At 45.7% G+C, this 27586-nt stretch overlaps 1 protein-coding gene across 1 annotated transcript; it reads right to left on the minus strand.

The window, feature by feature from the left end:
• LOC147426182 (mediator of RNA polymerase II transcription subunit 22a-like) lies at positions 1-23621 on the minus strand. Its single transcript, XM_086498308.1, has 3 exons — positions 23357-23621; positions 983-1045; positions 1-866 (listed from the first exon to the last, which is right to left on the minus strand). Exons 1-3 carry the CDS (start codon positions 23540-23542, stop codon positions 612-614), a joined length of 504 nt encoding a protein of 167 aa, XP_086354434.1. The 5' UTR covers positions 23543-23621; the 3' UTR covers positions 1-611.
• Positions 23622-27586: the final 3965 nt, after the last annotated feature.

Raw genomic sequence — 27586 nt, forward strand, 5'->3', positions numbered from 1 at the left:
TGATAGAAATGTTATACCATTTTCCTCTTTTCATTACCACACACACACCCGAGAAAAAAGAATTTTAACGTCGTAGGAAACTATCCCAAGAGAGAAATTGTGCACACGCACATTGGCAAGGTGGTATGATAAGGTCTTTTACACTTGAGTTCACCATCACCAGAGTTAATGTGCTCCTTTCTGAAATCAAGTGAAGCCCTGCTCCATGAGGTAATGCATTCCTTGCGTATTTCCAGAAGTGAGAAGTCCCAACAACCATCCACATACCAACAGAAGACAAAATCCATTTCAGATGTTCTTCCCGAGGCCCCATCCCTACATAACACTGTGGCAAATGCATTGTATGGTTTAAATCTATATGAAATGGCCCTAATACCTACCAATAATGATCCTTCCTCTGCAGAGTTGGAGTTTGACTAGTTTATGCTTCAAGAAAGACCTTGCACCGCTTTCCTGTTTCTCCATTATGTCACAAAAATGTACAGTAGCTTTGCACTTCCGATGAAAGCCTCGTCAGGTAGCTCTACTGTCGTGATGGAAGCCTTGAGACTAGGCCCTCTTCACACACCATTGGAATCGTAGAACACCTTTGGCCTTTGGGAAGCATAACATTATCCCGTTGTTATTTGAGCTGAATCAAGATCCACATTCTTGTGCAATGAGAGATAATAGTGAGACTCCAGCTCCTTGAGGGCAATTGCGGCCTGCTCGCTGATGGTACCTAGAATGCAATCACTCTCTTCATTATGCTTCTCAAACTGCTTCACTCTCTGCTCTATTTGCTCATTCAAGGATTTGAAGTCTGAAAATACAGCAGTCTGTTTAAGTTCGGACACAAGCTTCAGAAGAGAATCAGCTGCCTGCACCTGAATCACCAGTAAACCCAAGTTAGCAGGGGGGGAGAGAGAGAGAGAGAGAGAGAGAGAGAGAGAGAGAGAGAGAGAGAGAGAATTTGAGAGTGGAAACAAAAGAGATGGCGTACCACTCGAGCTGCATGAACCTCCATCTGAAACTCTTCTTGAGCATTCCTGATAGGCTCATTTATCTGAAAATAAGTACAACATAAGTCAGCATAAGCACTGGTAGTAAGATGGAGATTTTATCGCCTTCCATCCATGATCCACAAAAGTGTCGAGATGTCAACAAAAGCTTTAAAGAGAATATCGGCTAAAAATGCACCTGTTTGACAACAAGAAACGAGCATAGACATGAAAGGAAACTGAAAAACTAGAAGAACAGGCGTAATTTTTAATGTTGTAATAAGAACACTGGAGCAAGCTACGGATTCCAGGATATCTGAAAATGACCATTTTCTGTCACTAACTGTCCCTGCAAACTCCAATGAGATCCTAGTCATGTATATCCCAAGGATGTGAGCATGAAAACCGGATCTGTAGGAGAGCCCTCAAAAAGAGTGTGTGACCCTGAAAATCGCAAAAGCAATGCAACAACCCATGAATGCCTGTTCTAATAAGCAAACTGCATACCGCCCTCCACACTGGATGTGCATATGCGCAAACCCAGAAACAATGGCATAAGGATTCCTGCTGTAAAGTACATCACTGGCATGAGCTTTCCAAGGACGGTTAGTCATTTATATCCTCAGTGAGCAGCACGTAGAAGGTGATCAATGAGACATATCCAAGCGTGCATCTGTAAAAATAAAGGGGATCGTCATGCGCTGTAATAGACTTGGGATACCCCAAGCCAAAAATCTACAGCAGCACACGTGAGAAACCTGCAAACAACTGAGCTGAACTTGAACAAGAGGAGAGAGGCCAAAATGACCTATAAAACCAAACCGTTACAAACTGGTGAATCTGATACCATGTCTGGGTACAAAAAAAGAAATGCTAAAATGAATCTAGCAGTGCATCTAGCTGGAACTGTGTGGGGTATGTGTGATCACTGACACAATGGTGCCCAGTACAAGAGGGTGATATAATGGGTCATGAGTCTATCCTCATCTGTACTCTGGATGTCGATATAGTATGGCTCGAATCCTCTTGCAATCTCCGTCGATGCTGTGAAGCTCCTGTCCTTAGTCGCGGGTACCTCGATCCCTAGCTACAATGCTCGGTCAACGAGAGTACCGCGGTCTCTAGGATTGTCTCTCTTCAGATCTCCTCAGTAAATTGTCCCTATGTCTGTGTAACCCAAGTAGATACAGTCCAAGGCATCTCTGGTCCTGATAACTCATGACTTTGGAGAAGGGTCTGAAGCCGTCTCTGAATACAATGGAAGCGACCCCGTATCTCATAGTACATTGTGCACTTACATATATAAGACATCTCCATCTCTGGCTCTGTATGGCATAGGCAGCATATCCTGCTGGCTGTTGGTATCCCTCTGAATCTACCAGTCTCAATCTCAAGCTAGTGGGAAGATGTCCGTATCTGACCAATGGCACATCATAACCCATGAGATAGATGTGTATCCATATAGCTCAGTTGAATCACAAACTCATCCCCTATGAGTTGGAGAAGATGCTCTTTATAGAAAGCCATCTTCGTACCCCACTCCCGTGTCGGCTCTATCCATGTCCTCATGGTATCCAGCTGGGTTAGGTACTGGCAAACGAGTCTAGTAATCTCCACCCGTGTAAGAGACAACAATGGTGCATCGAGGGAGTACTAGAAGGGGGTTAAGTTGTCCATGCTGAAGCCATGTATCTGGAACCATGATGACATTTGTGCAAACCACCATGATATGTCCCCCTGTAAAGCTAACTGTCAAGAGGACTCAAGGGCGAATCTGGCATATCTATCTCAGGTAGTATCCCATAAGCTGTGCATAAAGGAGACTGATCTGGTAAGCACCTCTATCTCCATGGGGAGGGCTCCCCAAATTTGAACCCCACAGAGCATAGCTGAAGCTACCAAGGTAACAAAGAGCCAGAGCTTTGTTCGAGGTTCCTAGAATTGACCTACGAACACATCCTCTCCAATCCTCCCAAGGCCGCATACGCTCAGGTCAGTCTAGTCTATGTTGCTCTCTTCAAAGAAAAACCTTGGCCCAGTGAAGGCTACCCCAAGATAAGTGTATGCATATGTGCACTTCATAGTCTCCTGACCATAAGTGAATGTAGGTGTCGATTTCCTGATCCACCTGCGGTCTGGTGTCAAACACCATAACCTTGGTTTTACCAAGGTTTACACACAATCCACTATCCTCTACAAAGCTAATGTCACGTGCACATCTAACCCTATGTGCATGTGGACAAGCTATAACTCCTATTTCTAGGGTTTAGAATAGCCTAGGAAGTGTTATGGCACCCTTGTGAGCCTAGAAGCAGGATGTGCATGTCCAGGCACTATAGAGTAGCTGCATACCCTCTAATTGCACATTCCATATAGCACCATTAGTACCAAGCCTAGGCAAGAACCGCATACGAAGCACCTCTTATTAATAGTTCAACTTCTTAATAAGTGACATTAGCATGATTCTATCAAGATTGTGGAGGCTGAATAAGTGACTGCTCGACCTAGCATTGCCTTGCTATATAAGGGGGCCTGGTGGGTCACCTCCTAAGGCAAGGAAGAAGAAGTCAGTACCCTGTAGCACCAGCAGTACCAGCGTTTTCATCCATCACCCTCAGCGTTTCTAGCACTCAGCGATCACCTATTATCATCAGCACTCCAGCGTTTTTCCAGCCAGTAGTTCAGCGTTTCCAGCCACACAACAGTAGCGTTTTCAGCCACACAGCAGCAGCATATCAGCGTTTTCCAGACATCAAGTTCAGCCCCTGATCCCCGTCAACTTGCAGCCTCAAGATCACTAGCGTTTTTCAGCATTCAGCCTTTAGCCTCGAAGTTCCCATCATCTACTGCAAGCACCAGTCAAGCATCTCAGCATCTAGAACATTGTAACAGCATTTGTGCAATCTAAAGCAAATACCTCTTAGCGATAGAGAGGAGGGCCTTTGGAGGGGGGTTTCGGACCTCATCTGGTGTAGTCCTCTCTCTCTCTCTCTCTCTCTCTCTCTCTCTCTCTCTCTCAGAACCATCACTCACAAGATCATTCTCTTTCTCTTTCTAGTCTTTTGCACCACTCTCATGAAGTAAAGGAACCTTGCGTACGCACTAAGCACTAATCCTGAGCAGATACCATCAATCACTTTCGCTGCACATAAAAGCTAAGTAATGCATCCAAATATCGTTGCATACCCTCCGGTGAGTCAGATATCAACATAATATCATCAGCACATAGCAACAATGGAATCCATCTCCCTGCGAGCTGGGCACCTCTGTCACGACTCACCCTCTTTGTCAATGTAAGCAAAAACCTCATCTACATACATACCAAATAGAGTAGGGGACAATGGACAACCTTATTTCACTTCAATAGTGGAGTGCACTAAATCAAATATACCCTCTAGAGTGTGTATATGTCCCACCATTGATTTGTATAGAGCCATGATCCCCCAAATCAACTCATTAGGTGCTCCCATCTCCTATAGTCTGCGCATCAATCTGGCTTTGGGCACCATGTCAAATGCTTTTTGAAAATCTACAAAGCTACAATAAATCCGTCTCCCATGTGCCCTACCCTCAATAATGGCTCTGAGTGTTAGAATATGGTCAAGAGTGGAGAAGCCTCTCATGAAACCGGCCTGTCCCACTGCTCTTACACCCTCTCCCTGCCATCTGCTCAACTACTGCTTAAGGATAGATGGATACAACCACGCGAATGTGTGTCCAATCATAATAGTACGATAGTTTCTTGGCTCCGTAGGATCACCTGCCTTGAAGATAGGCACAATAGTAGACAGTCTCCAAGTCTCAGGTAGACCCTCACACATGACACGATTGAACAGAACTGTAAGAACCTCTACCAGCATATCTCTAGCATGTGTAAAGTGCTTTGATACTAGACCATCATGATCATATGCCCTCCTTGTCATCACCCTGTCAATGGTCGTCTTTGCCATCTTGGTGGTAAGGAAGGTACTTGTAGATGGCCATGGCTCAGGAGGATTTGGAAGGGGTGTTTGTCCTGGGACCGTATATGAGGATGTTGCATATTGACCCCATACATCAAGGGAAGTAATCACCGGGGGAGGGGAGTGTCATGAAAGAGACGACATGCCTCTCCTGAGTCTCTGCTCAAGAACAGCTGGTATAAGTCTCGCTCCATTTGAGCTAGGAGCGCTCGCTTCTTCTGTCACACAAGGCACCGGAAGGCTACCCGAGACTCTGTGATCGATGACCCCTAGGAGAAGATCCCTTTGAAGTTGTGCTCTCGTCTCTCTACATTCCTCGTCATACCAACTGTTCTGAGGCATGCCAACTCCTTTCGTCCATATCAGAACTCTTGATATTTCGGCATAATAAAATTAGTCATCACACGCAGACCGCACTTATCTTCCACGGGTGTCTTGATGCACTAAAATTACATACCCTGGCAATCTCATCCAGTTAGGAATATTCAGTAGTTGGCACATCACAATGCAACACAAATGCTCACATATGCATGTTACAAGACATAGAAACATAAACTCGCCGATGAACACTCCTCCTGCATAACCTAAGAAGGTCCCGACCGGAAGATATTTAACGACTCCCTCTCTCCTCCCACATAACCTAAAAAGGTCCGGGCCGGGAGATATAGAGGCCTTTTACAACCAAACACCCCCCAGACCGCAACATGTGTCATTTGGAGGTGCTGAGAGCAACCACTGCTCAGACTTCTTAATACTCCTCACGCATAACCATCCAAGTCCGGGCCGGGAGTCACAACAACAATTATTTTACAAGCATACAACCAAACGCTCCCCAGGCATCAACCTGCATCGTTCGGAGGTTTTCTAGCATACAACAGAACGCTCCCCAGACATCGGCCTACGTCGTTCCAAGGTTTTCAAACATTTAATGAAACGCTCCCCAGGCATTGACCTGCGTCGTTCCAAGGTTCAAACAATACCAAAACAGTTTTTCTCACTTCTCCACACGAGAGTAAAATCACCAATCAATGAAACCAGTATTAAAACCAGAGTCAAACATTTCAAATCGGCACCAAAACAGGTTCAAAACAGATACCATCCATTTCAAACAAATTTCAAAGGATCACCAAACAAGTTCTCAAACAGATTTCAAACTTAAAAAGCAATCTCGACATCAATCGAGCTCGAAAAGTCGATTGTCTTTCCATCCTGAAACCTGCACCAAAAATTAGGGCTAGTTTCATTCCATAAGGTCGTAGGCGACCGTAACATGGTCCATAATCTCTTGGACAAAGAGTGTTCCTGTGGCGGTGATGGTGGTCCCAAGACATAGCAGTCACACCGGACCTTCGAGGTTATCAGCTCGAGCAGAGACATCTACTGAGAGATGTCGAGAAATTTAAGATATAACCTAATAGGGTTTCCATGGTATTGGACTTACACCACTCTGCTGCTTCACAGGTCTAGGGCATACTTGTACGGCTAGTATGTCTCCGGGCTGGCCACCCATAGTCTAGGTTGTACTTGGTCCAGCAGCTCGAGTTTGGGGCCAACCGAGCACCCACATATATTTCCATATATCATTTTTTTGTTGGGTCGTGGGGATTTTTATCAGGCCTTGCCCTACCTCCCCTTTGGCACCTATTTATGGGGCCAGGAGGGTACCCACTTCCATACATATCTCATTATATTGGGTCTTCTGCTCATGGTAGTCATGGGGGATTGATCGCCCCCTCTTCACCATCTCTCTCTCTCTCTCTCTCTCTCTCTCTCTCTCTCTCTCTCTCTCTCTCTCTCTCTCTCTCTCTCTCTCTCTCTCTCTTCTGCACACGCACACTCACATCGTATCAGCAGCTTCAGGCTTTGCTGTGTTCCGAGGTGCTACATCGCATCAGGTTGAGGGCTGGACCAGCCAGCGTTTTTGCAACTGGAGTCAGATCTGCCAGCGTTTTTACATCAGTCAGGCAAGCGCAGAAGCGGGAGCCATTTCTGTCGCGGAGGACCTCACCTCAACCTGCGTTTTTTGCAATAAACATCAGGTCTGCTGCTTTCCCTGCTAGCGCTACCATTTCTGAACATCTTTGTCGCGAAACCCCTCCAAATCCATTTACATTTTTGACCTTCATCTGCGTTTTTGGATTTTCAACCCATTTTCGGCAGTTTTATTGGTCATTTTGTGTCGTTGACACCTTCCACAAGTTGTTGGGCACCTAGGGTACCCTTGATATCAAGCCTTTGTTTTTTCAGCAAACAGAAGGTTTTTGGTGCCAAAAAGTGCAGCAAAAGTGGGCTGCAAATTGACCTGCGTTTTTGCAGCAGGAGGGCAGCGCTCAGCTTTTGGACCCCAGATCTCGCCACCACCTACCCCGCTTTGCATCTGGTGCATTGCCGGCGAGTATCCTCTTCATCTACTGTTTTCCGCCATATACCACCGCTGTGTTTTCTTTGTTTTCAATCCACCAAGGGTTGTTACATTGATTCCCCACCCTCCCAGACCCTCTGCATCGCTCCGGACCATGCCAGGAGCGTACGAGGCTCGAGCACACTAAAAATCACTGGACAACAGCGTTTTCATCACCTCGCAATTGCGTTTTTTGGTGGACATCAACCACATGGCTTGTGTTTTTCACAGAGGATGAAGTTACCTCCTACCAGGCCACCATCCGGTGGTGGTCCATGCGGTCTCTCCGTGATTGCTGCAATACACGATATCTTCGACATCGGCTTGATCATCTACGGGCGTACGATCCTTGGGAGATCCATTCCTTCCAACCATCATTCCGACGGTTGCGCACTCTAGAGGAGGTGGTGACTTGTGGTTTGCTATGGACACACCTATGCACTCATCAGAGGAGTTCACATGAGATATGGCCATGCTCATAGCATATGGGATTCCGACATTCTCAGAGAGGACACCACCATCTTGAGTGGACAGGCACTTACCACTTGACCTCGACAAGTCAGATCACTTGCTTACACAAGAGCATCTACATGGACTTAGGGAGAGGATCTTGGATCTCTTCTTCGATAGGTTCGTTGCTTGGATCTACATACTGGAGTGGGACTTCGGTGCTTTGGACTCTCTTGGAGAGTTTACCCGTGAGATGCAGGAGATCAGGCATCATTACGCGACTACATCCGGAGTCACCCGGAGCTTGGCTTGGATGGTAGTGCGGTTGCTCTTCTACACTCTTGATCATTTGGATTAAACCCTCCGAGTTGCTTACACTCACCCTTAGTAACCTTACAACAGACTTATCCCCCGACCTAGGCAGTAGGCCACTCCCAGCTCATTCACATTGAGAGCCACACCGAGTTGCGGTTTGGTGGCGGCGTTGGTGCGGATTCTATTTTGGTTGACACCAAAGGATTGGAGGCAGGAGATACAGGCAAGACGATGCAAACAGATTGGTCTTGCCTTTCCTCTTCTCAAAGGTTCTTCACAATGTAGACTTCTCAGTCTGGCTGCCCTACTTCGACAGGATGATCACAGTGCAGACAGCTTTATCTAACCACACCTCTTCTCAGAGGCTCTTCACAGTGCAGACTGTTGAGTCTAGCTTTCCCCACATCTTGGATTACCCTACCTACTGACAGGACACTATCCGGTGGTGGTTTGTGCGGTATCTCGGTGACTGCTGCAGCTTATGGTAGCTTGCAGACTGCTTAGTCTGGCTTTCCTTGATTTGGAGGACGTTTACGGTTCAGATTACTACATCTAGCCTTCGTGAAGTTTTACACAGCTTAGCCACCTGGCCACACTGGATTGCAGGTTCCTGCATTGACAAGCTTCCGGTCATTCTCATGACGGTTCCTGGGCTTCTCCATTTTCTCCGGACGGTTTGACTACAGACACCACATATCCTATTGGGTAGGACACTTGCAGGTCTATTGGCACTTCTCTCATGACAAGGAGTTGTTTTCATACTCAGTTCGGGACCCTCACGCAGTATTGTCACCCTGTATCGGCCAAGTACAATAGTTTGCTACACTGGTCGTGACGGCATTCTACGGAGATTTCTTGGCGGTTAGGACACCCCAGACTACTGCGACACTCGCGGAGTTCGCCGGAGTATTGTCCTTCAGTGGACATTGCAGTAGACATCTTCATCGTTTGCCTCACATCTTCGGCTTCACGCGGTTTGTTCAGCATCAGGTGCTGAGAGGGGGTGTTAGACTTACACCACTCTGTCCGATGTGATGAAGTAAGGGTGGGAGTGGCTAAAAAGTCCGAGGTCGGGACCCGAAGATACTTCAAGTAAAATTCCAATAGCTTTGTCTGCTCTTTTGTAGAACCGGTATGCTTTCAGAAAAGCACACGCCCGATGCTCTGATACCACTTTCACAAGACAGGCACCACGTCCAATAGAAAAGAACAGACTGAACAGACCTTTAACACTTCAATAACAACTGAACTGAGAGAGAGAGAGAGAGAGAGAGAGAGAGAGAGAGACGACACGCGACACACAGTGGCGGACTTCCACCCCAGAGAGTATTGGCCCCAAACCTTGGCGTCCCTTTCGGTATTTCTTTATATTGTATCAACACAATACAAACCGGTACTCCAAACTCTGCACCTTCTCCAGGAAGCATGCTAGAGAATGAGCCCATGGCCTCATATTTAAAGGCCCTAGGCCCCAAAAGCAGTTTGCATGAAAAGCCTTCAAACTCAAAAGCTTATGGTCCAAAAACAATGCCAAAAAGCAGCCAACGTAAATCAAGAATTCCGTACAATTGCCACGTCAGCAATCAACGCAAAACGCAAAAATCCGTACAATCTGCCATGTCATCAACTAGCACAATGGCTAGTTCCTACTTCCGCAATCAACAACATTTGGAGATCTTGTTAAAGTTATAGCATCTCAAGTAAATAGCCCAATGTGATCCCAATATTTAGTTTTGTTTTAAGGCATTTGTTTTACTTATTTGACAAGATTTTGGATAGGGAAATTCTTTGAGGGGGTACTTGTGGACCTCAAAGTAGTATATAAGAAGCACCCAACCCCCATTGTATTATAATCTAACTCATTGCCTAGTTGGTTGGTTCGACAAAATCTCTCTCTCTCTCTCTCTCTCTCTCTCTCTCTCTCTCTCTCTCTCTCTCTCTCTCTCTCTCCAAGCTCTACGCTTTCACATCGTTGACTTTGACATGGTATCAGAGCTCATGGCTTCACGATTGCGAGGGGCAAATTGGCGCAAGGTGAAGACAAGGAGACGTTTTCCATCCAGTGAGGAGTAGACCATCGTTGCATAGCGTTTTGAAAAGTTCGCAAATTGTCGCATTTGGCCTTGGGCAAAGTTTTGTATTGTGGCCACCAGCGACTATTTTTGATGGCTTTTGAAATGTTCGCCTCTGCGACAGCATGACGACATTCTCCAAGATTGCACTTTGCATAGTATTTTAAAACGCAAGGCCTGGCACACTCTTTCCTTTTGTAGCATTTTGAAAGACGAGGCCTGACACACTGCCTCTTTCTACAGTGTTTGGATATGTAGCTTGGAGTGGACAGCCAAGGAGCATTGAGTTCAAGCGGTGGAGGCTCACAGGGGACGGGGGGGACCGGCCGAGGGACGGCCGTAACCGGGCCGGGAACGGAAGGGGACGCTGTGGGACGGACGGAATTCGGGCCAGACAGGCGGGTCACAGGGGGACGGGCCGGGGACGGACCGGAGCGGCAGGGGTCGAACGGGGTCGGCCGGGAACGGCTGCAGTCAGGCCGAAAAATGTGATCGTTTTTGACCGTTTTTAACGGATATGTGCAGCCCCAACTGCCACATTTTGGGAGGCCTTGGCCCTTGGGAGGCTATAAAAGGCTCCCTTGGGCCTCTTAATACTCATAGTCTCATTCCAATTTGCAATTTCCCTCAAGCTCAAGCTACTCAATGCTTTCCTCTCTACTCAATGCTCATTGCTCAAGCCTCATAGCCTCATTGAGTCATTGCTCAAGCCTCAAGGCTCAAGCTTGAAGCATGACCATTGACTACTCTACACTCTAGTCTCCACTCTCAAATCTCTCCCTCATCTACCCACTTTGAAGTTTGAACTTTGAAGCTCTCCTCTCCCTCTTCTACCCACTTTGAAGCTCTCCTCTACTCTCTCTCCACACAAGCTCTCCTCTAACTCCTCTAACTTCTAAGCTCTACTCTCTCGAGTCTCTCCACCATCGTGTCATCTCAAGCCAACTCCACTTCTCAAGCCGGTTCTTCTCGAAGGAGGCCCGCCGTGCAAACGTGGTCGTGGTGGGATGAAGTCGACTTTAGCTCGCGTGGCAAAGGTGGCGGTGCAAGACCATGGACATGCAAGCTATGCCCATACAAGAGAACGGGTGGTTCAAACAAAGTGCCAGCCCATCTTCTTCATGAACCCGGTCACGAGGTGAAGTTTTGACCTCATGTAGCTCTCGAGAAGAGGTTGGATCTTCTTGAGAAGCTCACGGTGTATGAGGTTGCGGAAGCGGCCAAGAGGGGCCGTTTTGTTGCCGTTGATCCCTCCGCCACAACGACACCGCGAGAGCAGAGGGAAGCCAACCTTGACGACATCTCTCGAAGCTTCAAGAGCCATGCATCTACACCGTCCTCTTCCGTTCCGCATCGCCAAACCACTCTCAACGAAAATTGGAATCCTAAATTGAAGGAAGAGGTGGATAGGTTGGTTGCCCGATTCTTCTTCCACGACAACATTGCCTTCCATGCTTCGCGGTGAGTTTCCCTTGGCATATGCACATTGCAATCTTCCATTTTGTATTCATAATGGGTTATAACTTCTCGACTCTCGACTGTCCATACTAACACAACATGCTCTATTTTGTGTGGATAGGTCTCCATACTTTCGAACCATGGTTACGAAAATAGGGGAATATGGCTCCTCTTATGTGCCACCTTCATCGGAGAGGCTTCGCACCACCCTCCTTGACAAAGAGAAGCTTGCCGTGGAGCAAGCGGCCCAAGCAACAAAGGATTTGCGGGAGACCAATGGCGTCTCTCTCCTTGTAGATGGATGGGGAGCGACACCCGCAAGCGGTCCATCCGACACAAAAATACGGAAGCGTAAACTGACGTTTAATTGCACTTCAAATACTCAAGAGAATTAGAGGGAGAGAGAAAACTTGACACTCCATTGGGGACCAGAAGATGGGCTGGTCCCCCCCCCATAAAGAGAATATCTTTATTACTAAGGGAGAATCTTTACAAGCACAGGAACGGGGCATATGCCCGTCCTCTATTCTTTCTTCTGTTCTGTTCTGACTACTGACTGAGAAAGTGTTTCCACTTTCTTTCTGCTTAGGGGATTTCCCCTCTTCTGCGAGATTGGTTGGAAGCTCTCAAAAAGAGAGTCTATCTTCCAAAACAGCTCATCGGAAGCTCTCACAGAGGAGAGTCCATCTTCCGTTATGTGTTGCCTTCATGCTCATTCATTCATGCATCGAACACAAAAGAGAAACAAGCAAAATGCACACGCACATGCTTGCTGTAATTTTCTGCACATAATCTGAAATTCTTACCTGTGCACACCCCTAAGGGAGAATCTTTACAGGCACAGGAACGGGGCATACGCCCGTCCTCTATTCTTTCTTCTGTTCTGTTCTCACTACTGACTGAGAAAGTGTTTCCACTTTCTTTTTACTTAGGGGATTTCCCCTCTTCTGCGAGATTGGTTAGAAGCTCTCAAAAAGAGAGTCTATCTTCCAAAACAGCTCATCGGAAGCTCTCACAGAGGAGAGTCCGTCTTCCGTTATGTGTTGCCTTCATGCTCATTCATTCATGCATCGAACACAAAAGAGAAACAAGCAAAATGCACACGCACATGCTTGCTGTAATTTTCTGCACATAACCTGAAATTCTTACCTGTGCACACCCCTAAGGGAGAATCTTTACAGGCAGAGGAACGGGACATACGCCCATCCTCTATTCTTTCTTCTGTTCTGTTCTGACTACTGACTGAGAAAGTGTTTCCACTTTCTTTTTGCTTAGGGGATTTCCCCTCTTCTGCGAGATTGGTTGGAAGCTCTCAAAAAGAGAGTCTATCTTCCAAAACAGCTCATCGGAAGCTCTCACAGAGGAGAGTCCATCTTCCGTTATGTGTTGCCTTCATGCTCATTCATTGATGCATCGAACACAAAAGAGAAACAAGCAAAATGCACACGCACATGCTTGCTGTAATTTTCTGCACATAACCTGAAATTCTTACCTATGCACACCCCTACGCGGAAACAGAGGTCTTCTTCGCAATGGAATCGCGCCAAACTTGATGTAGACTTAGGATAAGGAGAGAGAAGAGAATTTCTATGGCTGATCTGCTGAAAACAGCCCTAATCGAGGTGATTAGGGGCTGAAATTAGAGAATTACAGCAGCCGCACTCTGCTAAGAGAGCGTCTACGGCAGCTTCTCGCGATGAAACTTCACCAGAAGGTGTCTATGACTGTGAGATCCCTTGTTCTTGACAATGGGAGCACAAGGCTACCACATATGTCGCAAGGGGCTGCTCTCAAGCTTCAATGGAGGGCTCCACCGCCTAGAGCACGCTCACATTAGGAGGGGTAGGTGAACTGCCAGCCCTGAAAATGGGGGAGGGAGGGCTCCTAAATAGCCATCAGGGAGAGGGGACGCTAGGAAGAGAGAGTTAAGAGAGAGTTAGTTTGCATTGGTACGTGTGCCACGTGGCACACTTACTTTAAAAACTTAAAAACCATTCAACTTCTGACTTTAAAAACTTCTAGCTCATTAATTAAAAATGTGCAACTAACTAACAAATGCTACCAATGATTCTTTTATGAGAACACCAAAGGTCTGCCGGCGCAATGCCGCACTGGCACTGCACCGCCTTTACCTGTTCACACTTGTCCGGCCGCCTGCCCGGGCACGGACCGTTAAATTTAATTTAAAATATTACCCTAAGGCTTTATTAGCTTTATTAGCCTTAGGGTCACTGTTCTAAGGACCCCATCTCATTCATGTGCTTGTACTGACGCGCGTATTTTTCTTGAGCCTAAAATCTGAGGCTACTGCTTACCCCTTTCTGAAGACCCGGTTTCCCAATCACTAGGGCTTCAGGGTAATTTCTGCTAAAGTCCCTCTGAGGTGTTGTGGCCCGCATTTAGGCTCACCTGAGGCCTTAGAACTGCTAGGTCTATTCTGGTGTACACACAACTAATTAGATGATTCTTTTTTCGTAAATAAATTAATTATTTACAAAGTCTGACTTAGTTACATCCCTCTTGGTTCTAAACAGTTGACCTCAACTGTAGAGGGTCAACATAACTGTGCAAGATGTCAGGGTAGTCCTTAAGATCGGACTCAGTCATCCACTTTGCATCTAAAGAAGTGTAATTCTTGAACTTGACTAAATACTTTCGATGTAGACTCCCCGACTTGAGTTGTCTCTCCGAGTGGTGTATTATCTGTTCAGGTTGAAGGATTTCCTCAGTCTCTTCGACTTCTGGAGGATCTTCTTGTACGGGCGCCACTAGAGGAGGTCCAACATATGGTCGGAGGAGACTGACATGAAAAGCATTGTGGATGCGCCAGTTAGAAGGCAAATCCAATCTGAAAGTCACATCATTGACTTTATCTGTAATTTTGAAAGGGCCGTAAAATCTATGGGAAAGTTTGACAACTTTCCCTTTGCGGACCCGCTTTTTCAATCTAGCTTTCTCAAACCGAAGCAGGACATATTGTCCTTTTTCAAGATTGAGATTCCTTCTGTACTTGTCTGCTTTTCTCTTCTGTTGCTCTTGAGTACGAAGAATCGCTTGCTTTACTTGTTGATGGGCAATATCAATATTGCGCACAAATTCATCTGCGGCGAAGATGTTTTCTTTGGTCACCATAATAGGAAGTAAGAGGGGCTTCCTATAAATAATTTCGAAAGGGGCTTTACCAGTTGAGGAATGTATGGTATTATTATACGCAAACTCAACTATTGGTAAGTATTGTTCCCATTCGGACTGTCGTTCCGAAACATAGCACTTGAGGAGATTTAAAACAGTGGCATTAGCGATTTCGCTTTGACCATCTGTTTGAGGATGATAAGCTGATGAAAAATCAAGCTTAGTTCCCAAGTTTTCGAACAATGCCTGCCAAAATAGACTAGTCATGCGGGGATCTCTGTCGCTCACAATAGTCTTTGGCAATCCATGGTGTTTAAAAATCTGAGCTAGAAATATTCTAGCCATGTGATCAACTTTGATCGTCTTCTTTACTGGAAGAAAATGGGCTTGCTTACTGAATCTGTCTACTATAGTCCAGATCGCATCATTTCCATTCTTGGATCGAGGAAGATCCGTAATAGAATCCATGGCAATACTTTCCCATGGCGTATTAGGCACAGGGAGCGGCTGAAGCTTGCCATAAACTTTATGTCTGTCATATTTTACCTTTTGGCAGACTAAACACTCACGTACATGTTTTTCAATGTCCGCACGGAGTGTTGGCCAAAAGAAATACCTTTCGAGGGCACTAGTGGTGGAAGCAATTCCCCGATGCCCGGCATAAGGAGAATTATGTGCTTCATCCATCACCTTCTGTCGTAAGGGTTGAGCTATGCATATTGCTTGTTGACGATAGAGTGTATTATCCCTAATGGAATAAGGTGGCTTTGAGTGACCAGCTTGAAGATCTGCCCAAATTGTGACGAAGTCTGGATCTTGAGGATACATCTCACTGAGAGATTCTAGTTCCTCGTGATAAATAGTTGTTAGTGCATTGATCTTTGGACGCCTGGAGAGAGCATCTGCAACTGCATTCTTTGTTCCAGAAGTGTGTAAAATCTGAAAATGAAACATTGAAAGAAAGTTGGCCCATCTCATCTGCTTTTCTGATAACTTTCTCTGTGTGAGAAAGTAGCGAAGACTTTGATGATCTGTCTTGATAATAAAATCAGCTCTTAATAGATAGTGTTTCCAAATGGAAAGAGCATGAATTACTGCCATTAGCTCTTTTTCGTATATGAAGGCATGCAACTCTGCATCTTTAAGGCGCCGACTTTCATAGGCTATCGCGTGACCCTCTTGGTTCAAAACTGCTCCTACACAATCTCCAAATGCATCGCAGTATACCTCGAAAGGTTTGCGAAGATCAGGGACGGTGAGAACAGGTCCGTGACTGAGTAGATACTTAAGCTTTTCGAAAGCTTGTTTTTGTCCAATGGAATGGAATCCGCTTCTTTGTCAGGTCATGGAGGGGACCTGCTATCGCGGCAAAAGCTCGAATGAAACGCCGATAATAAGAACAGAGGCCAAGGAAACTTCGTACATCATGTACTGTAGTTTGCGTAGGCCATTCTACAACTGCTTGAATCTTATCAGGGTCCATTCTCACCTGGTTGTGAGATACTATATGGCCCAAATAGTGAATTTCTTTTAGAAAGAACTCACTCTTCTTAGCATTCACAAATAATTTGTGTTTGCGTAATTCTTCAAACACTAAGGCGAGATGCTTATAGTGTTCGTCTTCCGTCTTTGAGAAGATTAAGACGTCATCAAAGAAAACGCCTGTAAAGCTTCTGTATGAGTGGAAGTTTCTATCCATCATTCTGTTGAATGTAGCTGGTGCATTAGTGAGTCCAAAAAGCATCACTAAGAATTCATACAACCCGAAGGTTGTTCTAAATGAAGTCTTATGCACATCCTGAGGAGCTATGCGGATTTGATGATAACCGCTCTTCAAGTCTATACGACTAAAGACACTTGCTCCTTGTAACTTGTCAAGAATGTCGTCAATCCGAGGGATTGGAAATCGATTCTTGATTGTGATCTTGTTTAGAGATCTATAGTCTATGCACATGCGGAATGTGCCATCCTTTTTCTGTACTAGCAAGACAAGTGAACAATATGGAGAAGTACTAGGCCTTATTAAGCCCTTCTCCAAAACTTCGTTAACCTGCTTGAGAATTTCCTCTTGCTGCATTAGACTAACTCGATAAGGGGGCTGATTTGGAGGAGAACTTCCTGGGATCAAATCAATTGTATGATCCTCAATTCGCGAAAGTGGGAGTTCATTTGGAAGTTCATCTGCAAAACAATCTTTATATCTTTCTATTAACTTAAGTCTTTTTTGCTCTAAAGAGGAAGAAAGTTGTGAAACAGACACATCTCTCTCTCTTGCAAAAATCAAGTACGCTGAAACACACTTTTTCATTTCTTTCTTGATGGCAATGTGATTGGCGATAGGAATACGCCAATCACCTGCATCTGCAAGTACAAGATACTCCTTTCCTTTATGAGCAAAAGATAAGGTTTTCTGAACATAGTCAGGAATGGGATGCATCTTGTAGTGCCAAGGCATTCCCAAGATAACATCGCATCCTTCAAGTGAAGCTAGTAAGAAAGACACTTGATCCTTGTAGTCGTCGACCTTTAGATTCAACTTTCCTATAATTGGAGTAGAGTTTGAGTTCTGCCCTTTGAAAGCAGATTGCGCTTGAATAGAGACTCCAAAACGATTGGGCTGCAAGTTCAGGTCGTCAGTTAGCTTGGTAGAGATGAAGTTGTCTGTACTACCAGGGTCAAACAAAATAAGAGCCCGCTGGTTGTTGATACTACCCCATGCTTTGAGAAGAGCTCTTTCTTTTCCATCCTTGGTTGTATTTCCCTGTACATCTGGGACTGCATTGGAAGAGGGTGGTTGTGGAGGTTTGGTTGGACAGTCACCCTTCATGTGACCAGCTTGTCCGCACTTGAAGCATCTTCCTTCACTAATGTAGGTTCGCAACTCAGCAGGAGAGAGATATCTCCCTTTCTTGGGCTGATTTGGCTTTGCTTCTGCTTCGGAGGCGGTTCTTTTGTTCTTTTGAGAAGAAGTAGAAGAGGTAGACTGCTCATGGAGAGCCTTCTGCTTGGCATGGTAAGTGCTTTGCTCCATCTTCCTGGGAGTACCCTTGTCATGTATTCCATCAGCTATGCGGGCTGATTCCATAAGTATCTGCAAGTTACCTCGAGGGTAAAGCTTCATAGCCTTTTGCAAGGCTTCATGCAAACCTGCTTCAAACTTGCACATCTTCTCCGAATCGTCAATCTTCTTGAAAGGAGTGACTTTCAAGAGAACGTCCCAAAACCTATCCACATAGCGTGGAACAGTTTCGTTCTCTGACTGTGAAAGTCGATCCCATTCTTTCTTTACCTCTTCCTCATAATCTGAAGGAAGGAACTGTGCGTAGAACTCCTTCTTGAAGGCAGTCCAATCTTGGGGTTTGCGATCTTCCAGGATAAGGGTTAACCACCAATTGCTGGCGGTGCCTTTCAGGTACAAACTGACATGGCGAAGCTTGGATCTTTCCTTGAAATTCCCTTCTGCAAATGCAACTTCAAATTGGCGGATGAAAGCCAAAGCTTTGTCATTATCACGCCGTCCATTGTAGGTGTCGAATTTCACATCTTTATCTCCCGACTTGAATGTTTTCTGCCTATGGTGTTTCTTCTTATGGTCCTCCTTCTTTCTATGCTTAGACTCCTTGTAGACAGGAGTCCTTTCCCTTGAATGCACTTCTTGCTGCGACGGATCGTCGAGAAACATGTCTTCCGGAGCAACTATGTCATCCAGATCCTTCATGAAAGAGAATTGAGGGGAATCAGGGGGATCCTGCTCTTGAACTTTTGGATTAAACAGCACATGACGTTCTGGAGGTTTCTTCTGCCTCTCGTGCATGCCGGAGGTTCCAATCAAAGGATCTTTCCTTGGTTGTGGCGCCTTTGGGTTCTGCGGAATTTCTGCTGACCCCATCGGCATTTCCTCCTTCCCTTTTTCAAGAGTATGGAGAATCTTTTGGACTTCTGGATGGGAGAGAGCTTTCTGCAACTCTTCCACCTGCTGTTGAAGGAGAGAGAACTCTATCTCGCGTCCTCCCATTTCTGCAGTCTACCAAGAGTCGTCAATCCCTTCAGGAAGAGAGAGAGGACCTTGCTCTGATACCACTGTCACAAAAATACGGAAGCGTAAACTGACGTTTAATTGCACTTCAAATACTCAAGAGAATTAGAGGGAGAGAGAAAACTTGACACTCCATTGGGGACCAGAAGATGGGCTGGTCCCCCCCCATAAAGAGAATATCTTTATTACTAAGGGAGAATCTTTACAAGCACAGGAACGGGACATACGCCCGTCCTCTATTCTTTCTTCTGTTCTGTTCTGACTACTGACTGAGAAAGTGTTTCCACTTTCTTTCTGCTTAGGGGATTTCCTCTCTTCTGCGAGATTGGTTGGAAGCTCTCAAAAAGAGAGTCTATCTTCCAAAACAGCTCATCGGAAGCTCTCACAGAGGAGAGTCCATCTTCCGTTATGTGTTGCCTTCATGCTCATTCATTCATGCATCGAACACAAAAGAGAAACAAGCAAAATGCACACGCACATGCTTGCTGTAATTTTCTGCACATAACCTGAAATTCTTACCTATGCACACCCCTACGCCGAAACAGAGGTCTTCTTCGCAATGGAATCGCGCCAAACTTGATGTAGACTTAGGATAAGGAGAGAGAAGAGAATTTCTATGGCTGATCTGCTGAAAACAGCCCTAATCGAGGTGATTAGGGGCTGAAAACAGAGAATTACAGCAGCCGCACTCTGCTAAGAGAGCGTCTACGGCAGCTTCTCGCGATGAAACTTCACTAGAAGGTGTCTATGACTGTGAGATCCCTTGTTCTTGACAATTGGAGCACAAGGCTACCACATATGTCGCAAGGGGTTGCTCTCAAAGCTTCAATGGAGGGCTCCACCGCGTAGAGCACGCTCACATTAGGGGAGGTAGGTGCACTGCCAGCCCTGAAAATGGGGGAGGGGGGGCTCCTAAATAGCCATCAAGGAGAGGGGACGCTAGGAAGAGAGAGTTAAGAGAGAGTTAGTTTGCATTGGTAAGTGTGCCACTTGGCACACTTACTTTAAAAACTTAAAAACCATTCAACTTTTGACTTTAAAAACTTCTAGCTCATTAATTAAAAATGTGCAACTAACTAACAAATGCTACCAATGATTCTTTTATGAGAACACCAAAGGTCTGCCGGCGCAATGCTACACTGGCACTGCACCGCCTTTACCTGTTCACACTTGTCCGGCCGCCTACCCGGGCACGGACCGTTAAATTTAATTTAACGAAACTTACCCTAAGGCTTTATTAGCTTTATTAGCCTTAGGGTCACTGTTCTAAGGACCCCATCTCATTCATGTGCTTGTACTGACGCGCGTATTTTTCCTGAGCCTAAAATCTGAGGCTACTGCTTACCCCTTTCTGAAGACCTGATTTCCCAATCACTAGGGCTTCAGGGTAATTTCTGCTAAAGTCCCTCTGAGGTGTTGTGGCCCGCATTTAGGCTCACCTGAGGCCTTAGAACTGCTAGGTCTATTCTGGTGTACACACAACTAATTAGATGATTCTTTTTTCGTATATAAATTAATTATTTACAAAGTCTGACTTAGTTACACCATCCACGGGGTGGTGGCCTACTCTCGGGGGAAGATGTACTTTGTGGAGTCACATGATGCATCCGATAGTGGCAAGGCCGCCGAGATGCTTGCTACGGAGTGGACAAGCACCATAGAGATCACCGGCCCGGAGAATGTCCTTTGTATGGTTGCAGATGGAGAGGCGTCAAATAGGGCAGTCGGAGCTATCACTGAGGGAATGTATCCCAGCATCCATGTCACATTTTGCATGGCGCATTGCCTCAATAACCTCCTCAAGGACATAGGGAACTTGTCATGGATTTCACCCACCATTGGTGACGCCTCTCGAATTGTCTCCTTTGTGCTCAACCATCAAAAAGTGCGCCATGAATTCTCAAAGAGGAGCCACTTGTCCTTGCTCAAATATTCAGAGACAAGATTTGCATTCAATTGGCTTATGCTAGGCCGCTTGTCTACATGTGGCGGAGCCTTAAGGGGCCTCTTTCTCAGTGATGAGTTCCAAGCCATGCCGGAGTCTACATCAGCAATAGGATTGAAATGCCGAGAATGGGCCGACGACGCCGCTTGGTGGGAGGAGGTGAAGACTCTTGACGCCATGGTCAAGCCTATTCTACACCTACTTCGAGTGGTGGATGGCTTGCAACCATGCATTGGCAAAGTCTACGAAGCCATGGATCGGATGATAGAGGCACTTGAGAAGCTTGTGCCTGACCCTGTTCAGTATGCGGAGATTCATGGCTTGTGTGAGTCGAGGTGGAATGGATACTACTCTCCACTTCATGCGGCAGCTTATGTGCTTGACCATGAGTTTCAAGAAAGGCGTCAAGAGACTGACAAGGAGGTGAGCAAAGGATGGCAGCTTGCATTGGAGCGCCTTGAGCCTAGCAGTGACATTAGGCGCAAGATTAGAGACGAGCTACTCAACTACAGGCAAAAGAAGTGCTCCTATGGATGTGTAGATGCACAGCTTGATCGCAACAAGATTGGCTCGGTTTTGTGGTGGAAGGACTATGGAGGAGATGGCCCACATTTGCAACGCTTGGCTGTTCGTGTCCTTAGCCAAGCATGTACCACTAGTTGCTTGGAGCAACTATGGAGTGTGTACAGCCACATTGCCTCTAAGAAGAGGAATCGCCTTGGGGTTCAGAGGGCCAATGATTTGGTGTTTGTGAGCGCTAACTTGCGTATGCTTGCCAAGAGCGTCACACACAAGGCAGATCCTTTCACTGAGTGGGAGATGGCACAAGAGAATCCATCTATGGCCGATACTCTTTTGGAGGAGCTAGAGGAGGATTTCGAGCCTCAATGCGAGCCTCCCAAGCCCTCATACGTCGCTGACGACCTCGACTACGATGACGATGTAGAGATTCAGCACGCGAGCACTTCTTGGAGTTTGATGATCATTGATCACTCGACTCTCGAGTCTAGACTCTTGAGTCTACGACTCTACCTACTACATAGCCCTTTGTACTTTTTGTTATCCTTGAGGCCTCAGGCTTGTCCTAAGTCCTTTAGGCTTTTTGACTCTTGAGCCATTGTGGCATGCACTTCTCATTTTGTATCCATCGATCATCGATGTTTTATTAGCACATTTCAACCTATATGACTCGTGTTCTTTGGTCTATTTAGTATAAATTTATGGTCAAAGTGATGCTCTATGTGTGTGGCATGTGTGTAGGTCAAAAAATGCCAAAAAAACACTCTTTTTTTTTTGCCGTTCCGACCCCGTCCCCGTTTCCTGACTTTTGCCGTCTCGTTCCCGACCCCGACCCCGACCCGACCCACCGTCCCATGTAACTATGCTTGTAGTAGCCTTAGCCTCTAGTATGAAAACTGCCTCCAATATGAGAACTCTCAGGGCTTGTTCCTGCAAAGGCTTGGTCTTTTGCAAAGTTTTGAATCAACTTTCGGCTATGGATTTTTTATTTCTTTTTCGTCGCACCAGAGGTGCCCACAGGGGAAGGTGCTTATCCCTTCCAAATATTAGCCATGATACATGGTGGGACAAGGGCCGCGTACCATCGGGCAAGAGCCATGCGTAGGCATCACCATGACCACCTAATTGATGCACCACATGCTGGGAACGACGGAGCGAACTCGTAGCAACCAGCTAAGAACCTCCTCCTCAAGTGACCCACCCTATGAGAAGGATGCACTCGAGTGTCCAAGGGCAAGAGCCCTAGCAACACGTTATCTATAGTCTCGCTGTTCTCCCTTCAGAGGGGGATGTGAAGCCAGCTTGGGAGTTAGTCTCCGAGAACTACTTCCTTTCAGTTCTAGTGGTTCCATGTGCAATGAACACGATTGACAGTCTATGTTGTGGCTTTCTACAACACCTTGTTCTTCTCTTGTAGAGCTTGTGTGCAAGGTCTCTTGATCTTATCGTATTAGTTGCAGTCCCAATATTGTTGTGTTTTTATTTCTATCGGATATTTGTTCCTAATTCAATCTAAGAGTCGCGATGTGTTCCAGACAGATGAAGATCGGTCACAGTTTTCACTCTCAGTTCCGATGATTTCCTTTAGACACAGTTTGCAATTCGTCATTCTCTAAGGTGACTAGTGCAGTTCCTTCATTCTTCGTCATCAGACAATTGATTCCTCAGTAGCCTCAGTCGTCCGCATTCTTGGACTTCCCGTAGCAGCTTTGAGATTCTAGCATTGGGTATGTGACCAGAGGTGCAACTTTTCAACTCTTTCCTCGAGACTCTAGCTTTCATATATACATACATGCATATGCATATGTGTGTGTAACATATGTGTCTCCTACTTCCTCTCAATGTGTCCTTAAACTCTGTTCCTTTGTACTCGCATGCTTGTCACCACCTTGGGTAGGTCAGAATGAGTCCCACCCAGGTCTAAATATATAAGAACGTATGCACTTTAGGTACGGACTCTCTCTCTCTCTCTCTCTCTCTCTCTCTCTCTCTCTCTCTCTCTCTCTCTCTCTCTCTCTCTCTCGTTTCTGACACACAGCAGTTATTTTAGAGCAGCAAGCAGTGAAGAAGAAGGAAGGAAGAATACCCGAGCAGCCTTAAGAAGGTGAGAGAAGTTGTCGAGAAGACTGGTGATGTCTGCGTCTGCGCGTTGAAGGAGGGCACGCTGACGTTGGGCTGCGGCAGCAGCAGCGGCAACAGTTGGACCCGCACCCCCGAGACCTACTCCAAATGCCCCGCCTGCTGGCCCCCCACCTGCCCCTACCTTGTTCATCGTGGAGAGAGAGAGAAAGAGAGAGAGAGAGAGAGAAGAAGAAGAAGAAGAAGAGAGTTTTAACGTCGTAGGAAACTGTCCCAAGAGACCTAGCCGACGAGGACACTTGGGTGATAGAAAGGTTGAACCATTTTCCTCTTTTTATTAGCGCGCGCACACGCACCCACACCCGAGAAGTAGAGAGAGAGGGGGAAGAGAATTGAGACGTATAGCCTAAACTCCAAAGTTTCAAATTTTGGAAAGAATCGGAGGAAGGTACCTTGCTTCTCTCTCTCTCTCTCTCTCTTTCCACGTGCTTCCAGAAAACTCTCTCTCTCTCTCCCTCCTTCCTGCCCACCATCGTCTGCATCTCGAAGCCTCTTTCAAAGGGTGCGCACATGACGATTTACCAGCAAGGAATTTCATGCAGCAATCTGAATTTAAGCACAGAGCCGCCAAGCTCTCTTCGCGCACACAAAGTGTGCCATCTCCATCGAACAAGCTCTCTCTCCCCTTTGCTTCTCGGTGAGAAGTTGGGCAGCAGGGCTAACTATGTACCAAGCCCTACTTTGCTGGGTTTGCCGCAGCGGGGTGGAGATTCTTATCACGTCATCGTTTCTTGCCGCTATGGTTCTAGTTCAGCTCCATGTGCGCACCCTTTTAGAGGCAGTGGGGCGGCAACTCTCTATTTAAGCCACGAGCAAAGCTCTCCCGCAACAAGCACTTGGCAACCCAAGGGCTCTCTCTCTCTCTCTCTCTCTCTCTCTCTCTCTCTCTCTCTCTCTCAAGCGAGAAAATGTGCATTTTTGTAGGCAGTTCAGAGTGGGTATATCACTGCATAGTAGTGTGATAATCTCTCGTAGGCCCACAAGCCAGTATTAAATCTGCAATGTGTTAGATTCTAACAGGGTGTCGGCATCATGCTATTGTCTCTCTCACGTGATATTTTTAATAGCATTGTCTTATGAAGCAACCCGTGAGTTGGCCCATGTGTGCAATAGGTCGCATTGGCTTGTCCAGGAGACGAGAAGTAGTGATCTCAGAACTTCTTTCTAGGCAAGGTAGAATCTCACACACAAGGGGATGGGTTTCGGAGGCAAGAAGGACGCCGGGGGGGAGTATGGAGACACTGATGGAGGGACTCCAAGGAGGGGGCAAGGGTGTGCAGGAAGATTCAAAAGAATCTTGGGATTAATAGATTATATTTATAGTAGCCCTAGTATGTGTGTGGGCCTAATAATGAGTATTCTTTTTATTAGGAATCTTAGGAGATGCCCTCTCCCTTAATAGAAGGGGGTTGGGGGGGGGGGGGGGGGGGGGGGGGGGGGGGGTAAGTAGTGGATTATATGAGAGCATGGATCTCCATCATTGGGGGTTGCGCACGCGGATCACTTAGAAATAGGCAAGAGAACATCGAGGCCAAATACACATCATGTAGCTCGCCCAACAAGTCTAGGGGTAACGCACTAAGTTTTTTTATGAGGCTAGGTTCAAAAACATAACATGTTGGTTTGCCAAACTGGTCCTGAGCAAAAGGCGCAAATCATATGATGCAGTCCCCTAAGTTTGATTCTACATTTTGATATTTTAGAAATATCTAAAGTTGAGAGAGCCTTGGAATTCTCCTTAAAGAAAAGAATCTCAATGAGATTCTTGCATGATTCTAAGCTCTGCCAGTATGTGGTATGTAATATCTGCGAGTAGGTGGTCATGATTTTGGGACCATTTTTTTCTAGCGAATCTTGGCAGTTGATGCCAAGTGTTGGCTTGAGAGCAAAAAAAGGAGAATTAGAGTCCGTCGGAAATGGGGGGGAGGAGGCCACCTACAAGGGAGTCGTGGTGGGTAGCATATTAAGACTAGGCCGACGGTATACGTAGGGGGGCGTGAGGCAAGGATGTGTAGATGACTTGTGTGGCGGCACCTTAGGGGTTGGGGAGGAGACAATGCGAGAGATGTTTTTTCTCTAATAAACAAGCCCACACTTCAAGGAGTAGAGGTATGGAGAGAGCTTTTTAGGGAGCTTTTTTTTTATTTTTACTTACACTAGCAAAAATTAAAGAAGCTTCCTAAAAAGCTGCCTCCTGGAGAGAGCTTTAAGAGGGAGCTTTCTCCCTTCTCTCCCTCTCTCTCTCTCTAACTCCGTCTATATTTCTCCCTATCTCTCTCTCTCTCTCTCTCTCTCTCTCTCTCTCTCTCTCCCCTCCACCTCTCTATCTATATCTTTCTCTCTCCCTGTACCTCCCGCCCCTCCATCTCTCTCTCTCTCTCTCTCTCTCTCTCTTTCCCCTCCACCTCTCTATCTATATCTTTCTCTCTCCCTGTACCTCCCGCCCCTCCCTCTCTCTCTCTCTCTCTCTCTCTCTCTCTCTCTCTCTCTCTCTCCATCCCCCCCTCTCTCTCTCTCATATGTGTGTGTGTGTGTTATACATATATATATCAAAAAATATCTACTCTCTCTCTCTCTCTCTCTCTCTCTCTCTCTCTCTCTCTCTCTCTCTCTCTCTACCCCCTCTTGCTCTCTCTCACTATCTCCTTCTACCCTCTCTCTCTCTCTCTCTCTCTCTCTCTCAAGTGAGCGCTCACTATCTCCCTCTATCCCCCCCCCCCTTCTCTCTCTCTCTCTCTCTCTCTCTCTCTCTCTCTCTCTCTCTCTCTCTCTCTCTCTCTCAACAATTGAGCATGAGAGAGAGAGAAAGAATATGTGTGTGTGTGTGTATAAATAAAAATATATATATATATATATATATATATATAAACCTCTTAAGGGGGTAATAGCCGAACCAGGGATTTCATTAACGTGTTCACAAATACGTGAACACATTAATAACATGTGTTAATAACATAATTTATGTTGTAATCACATCTATATTCACACAACCTTTGCAACAATCGGCTTAAACGTGCTTTGTCTATAAACCCGTCGGGCTTTAGGTTTGCTCGACGGGCCCCATCGAGCAAACTCAAAGCTTGGCGGGCTATGGCATCGCTATAAAGAGCGGATGATTAGGCGCATTTTTAGCTTTTTGAGAAAGGTCCTTATTTTAGGGACGATCTTCTTTCCTCATAGGCTCGCCTAAGGCTACTGAGCCAGTAATCTTCAGCTCTTTGAATTGTTGGATGAGTGTGGTTTGTAGCTAATACTTGTGGAGATTTAGGAATAAAGTTGGAGTCACTTGAGCTTGTTTGTATTTGAGCAACACAGGTAATTTACATGTTACTTGCTCCCTCATGCTGCTTTATAAACGGTTTGATGGAGCCAAGAGTCGTGCTTAGGGGCTAGTATTGGTTCTTGATATTTGATATGTTCCACGTTAAGCAAGGGTCTATTGTCTTATACTAGAGTATTGGGCAGGCATAGATCCTTGGTTTAATTGGTGTAAAGTATCCTTAATTGGGTACGAAATACATCTTTCACTGGGTGTGCAATGTGCATTGTATGTATGCTATCAATTTCATATATCTTAATTTGAAAACACACATTTATATTGCTTAAAGATTACTTGCATCTATCATGCTATGATGCTTGAGGATTAATAAAAATTGATATATGTATATCTACAAAGATTAATATCTATGGATATTTAAGAGAACATCAAAACTATCGATTAAAATTTAAGTAGGTCTATATATTTGACTATCCATGCAAAGTAAGTTTTTAAAATAGTTCAATAATGAACACAATACTATAATTTTTGTACTAGTTTTAAATTGTCGTGTTGCTTCATTTTATCATCAAAATCAATGTATGTTTGTGTAGAGATGTACGTTCTTGTAATGCGTAAGTATTTTTGTTGTTAGTTTAGTTATGTATTCATTGTTCCATGCTTTCTTGAATAGGTTATTTGACATGGAAGGAAACCTTGGACCTAGTGATGAAACTCAAATTCAAACTAGCAAGAAAAAAAGGCACTTAGGATAGAGTGGCAATATGCAATTAACATCGGTGATCGATTCATAGATTGGGAGTGTAAGCTATGCCATACAACAAAATCTGGTGGGGCACCTCGACTAAGGGAACATTTTCTAGGTGGACCCAAGAAACGATGTCGCACACATAGCCACCC

Source organism: Adiantum capillus-veneris, chromosome 24 (assembly GCF_014529385.1).
Source record: "Adiantum capillus-veneris isolate H3 chromosome 24, ASM1452938v2, whole genome shotgun sequence".
Classification (NCBI taxonomy): Eukaryota; Viridiplantae; Streptophyta; class Polypodiopsida; order Polypodiales; family Pteridaceae; genus Adiantum; species Adiantum capillus-veneris.

Coding starts and splice junctions, on each gene's coding strand:
- LOC147426182 (XM_086498308.1), bottom strand. CDS start 23,542: ATGAACAAGGTAGGGGCAGGTGGGGGGCCAGCAGGCGGGGCATTTGGA. Junction 1,046..23,356: donor ACCTTCTTAAGGCTGCTCGG/GTATTCTTCCTT, acceptor ACTTATTTTCAG/ATAAATGAGCCTATCAGGAA. Junction 867..982: donor AGGTTCATGCAGCTCGAGTG/GTACGCCATCTC, acceptor CTGGTGATTCAG/GTGCAGGCAGCTGATTCTCT.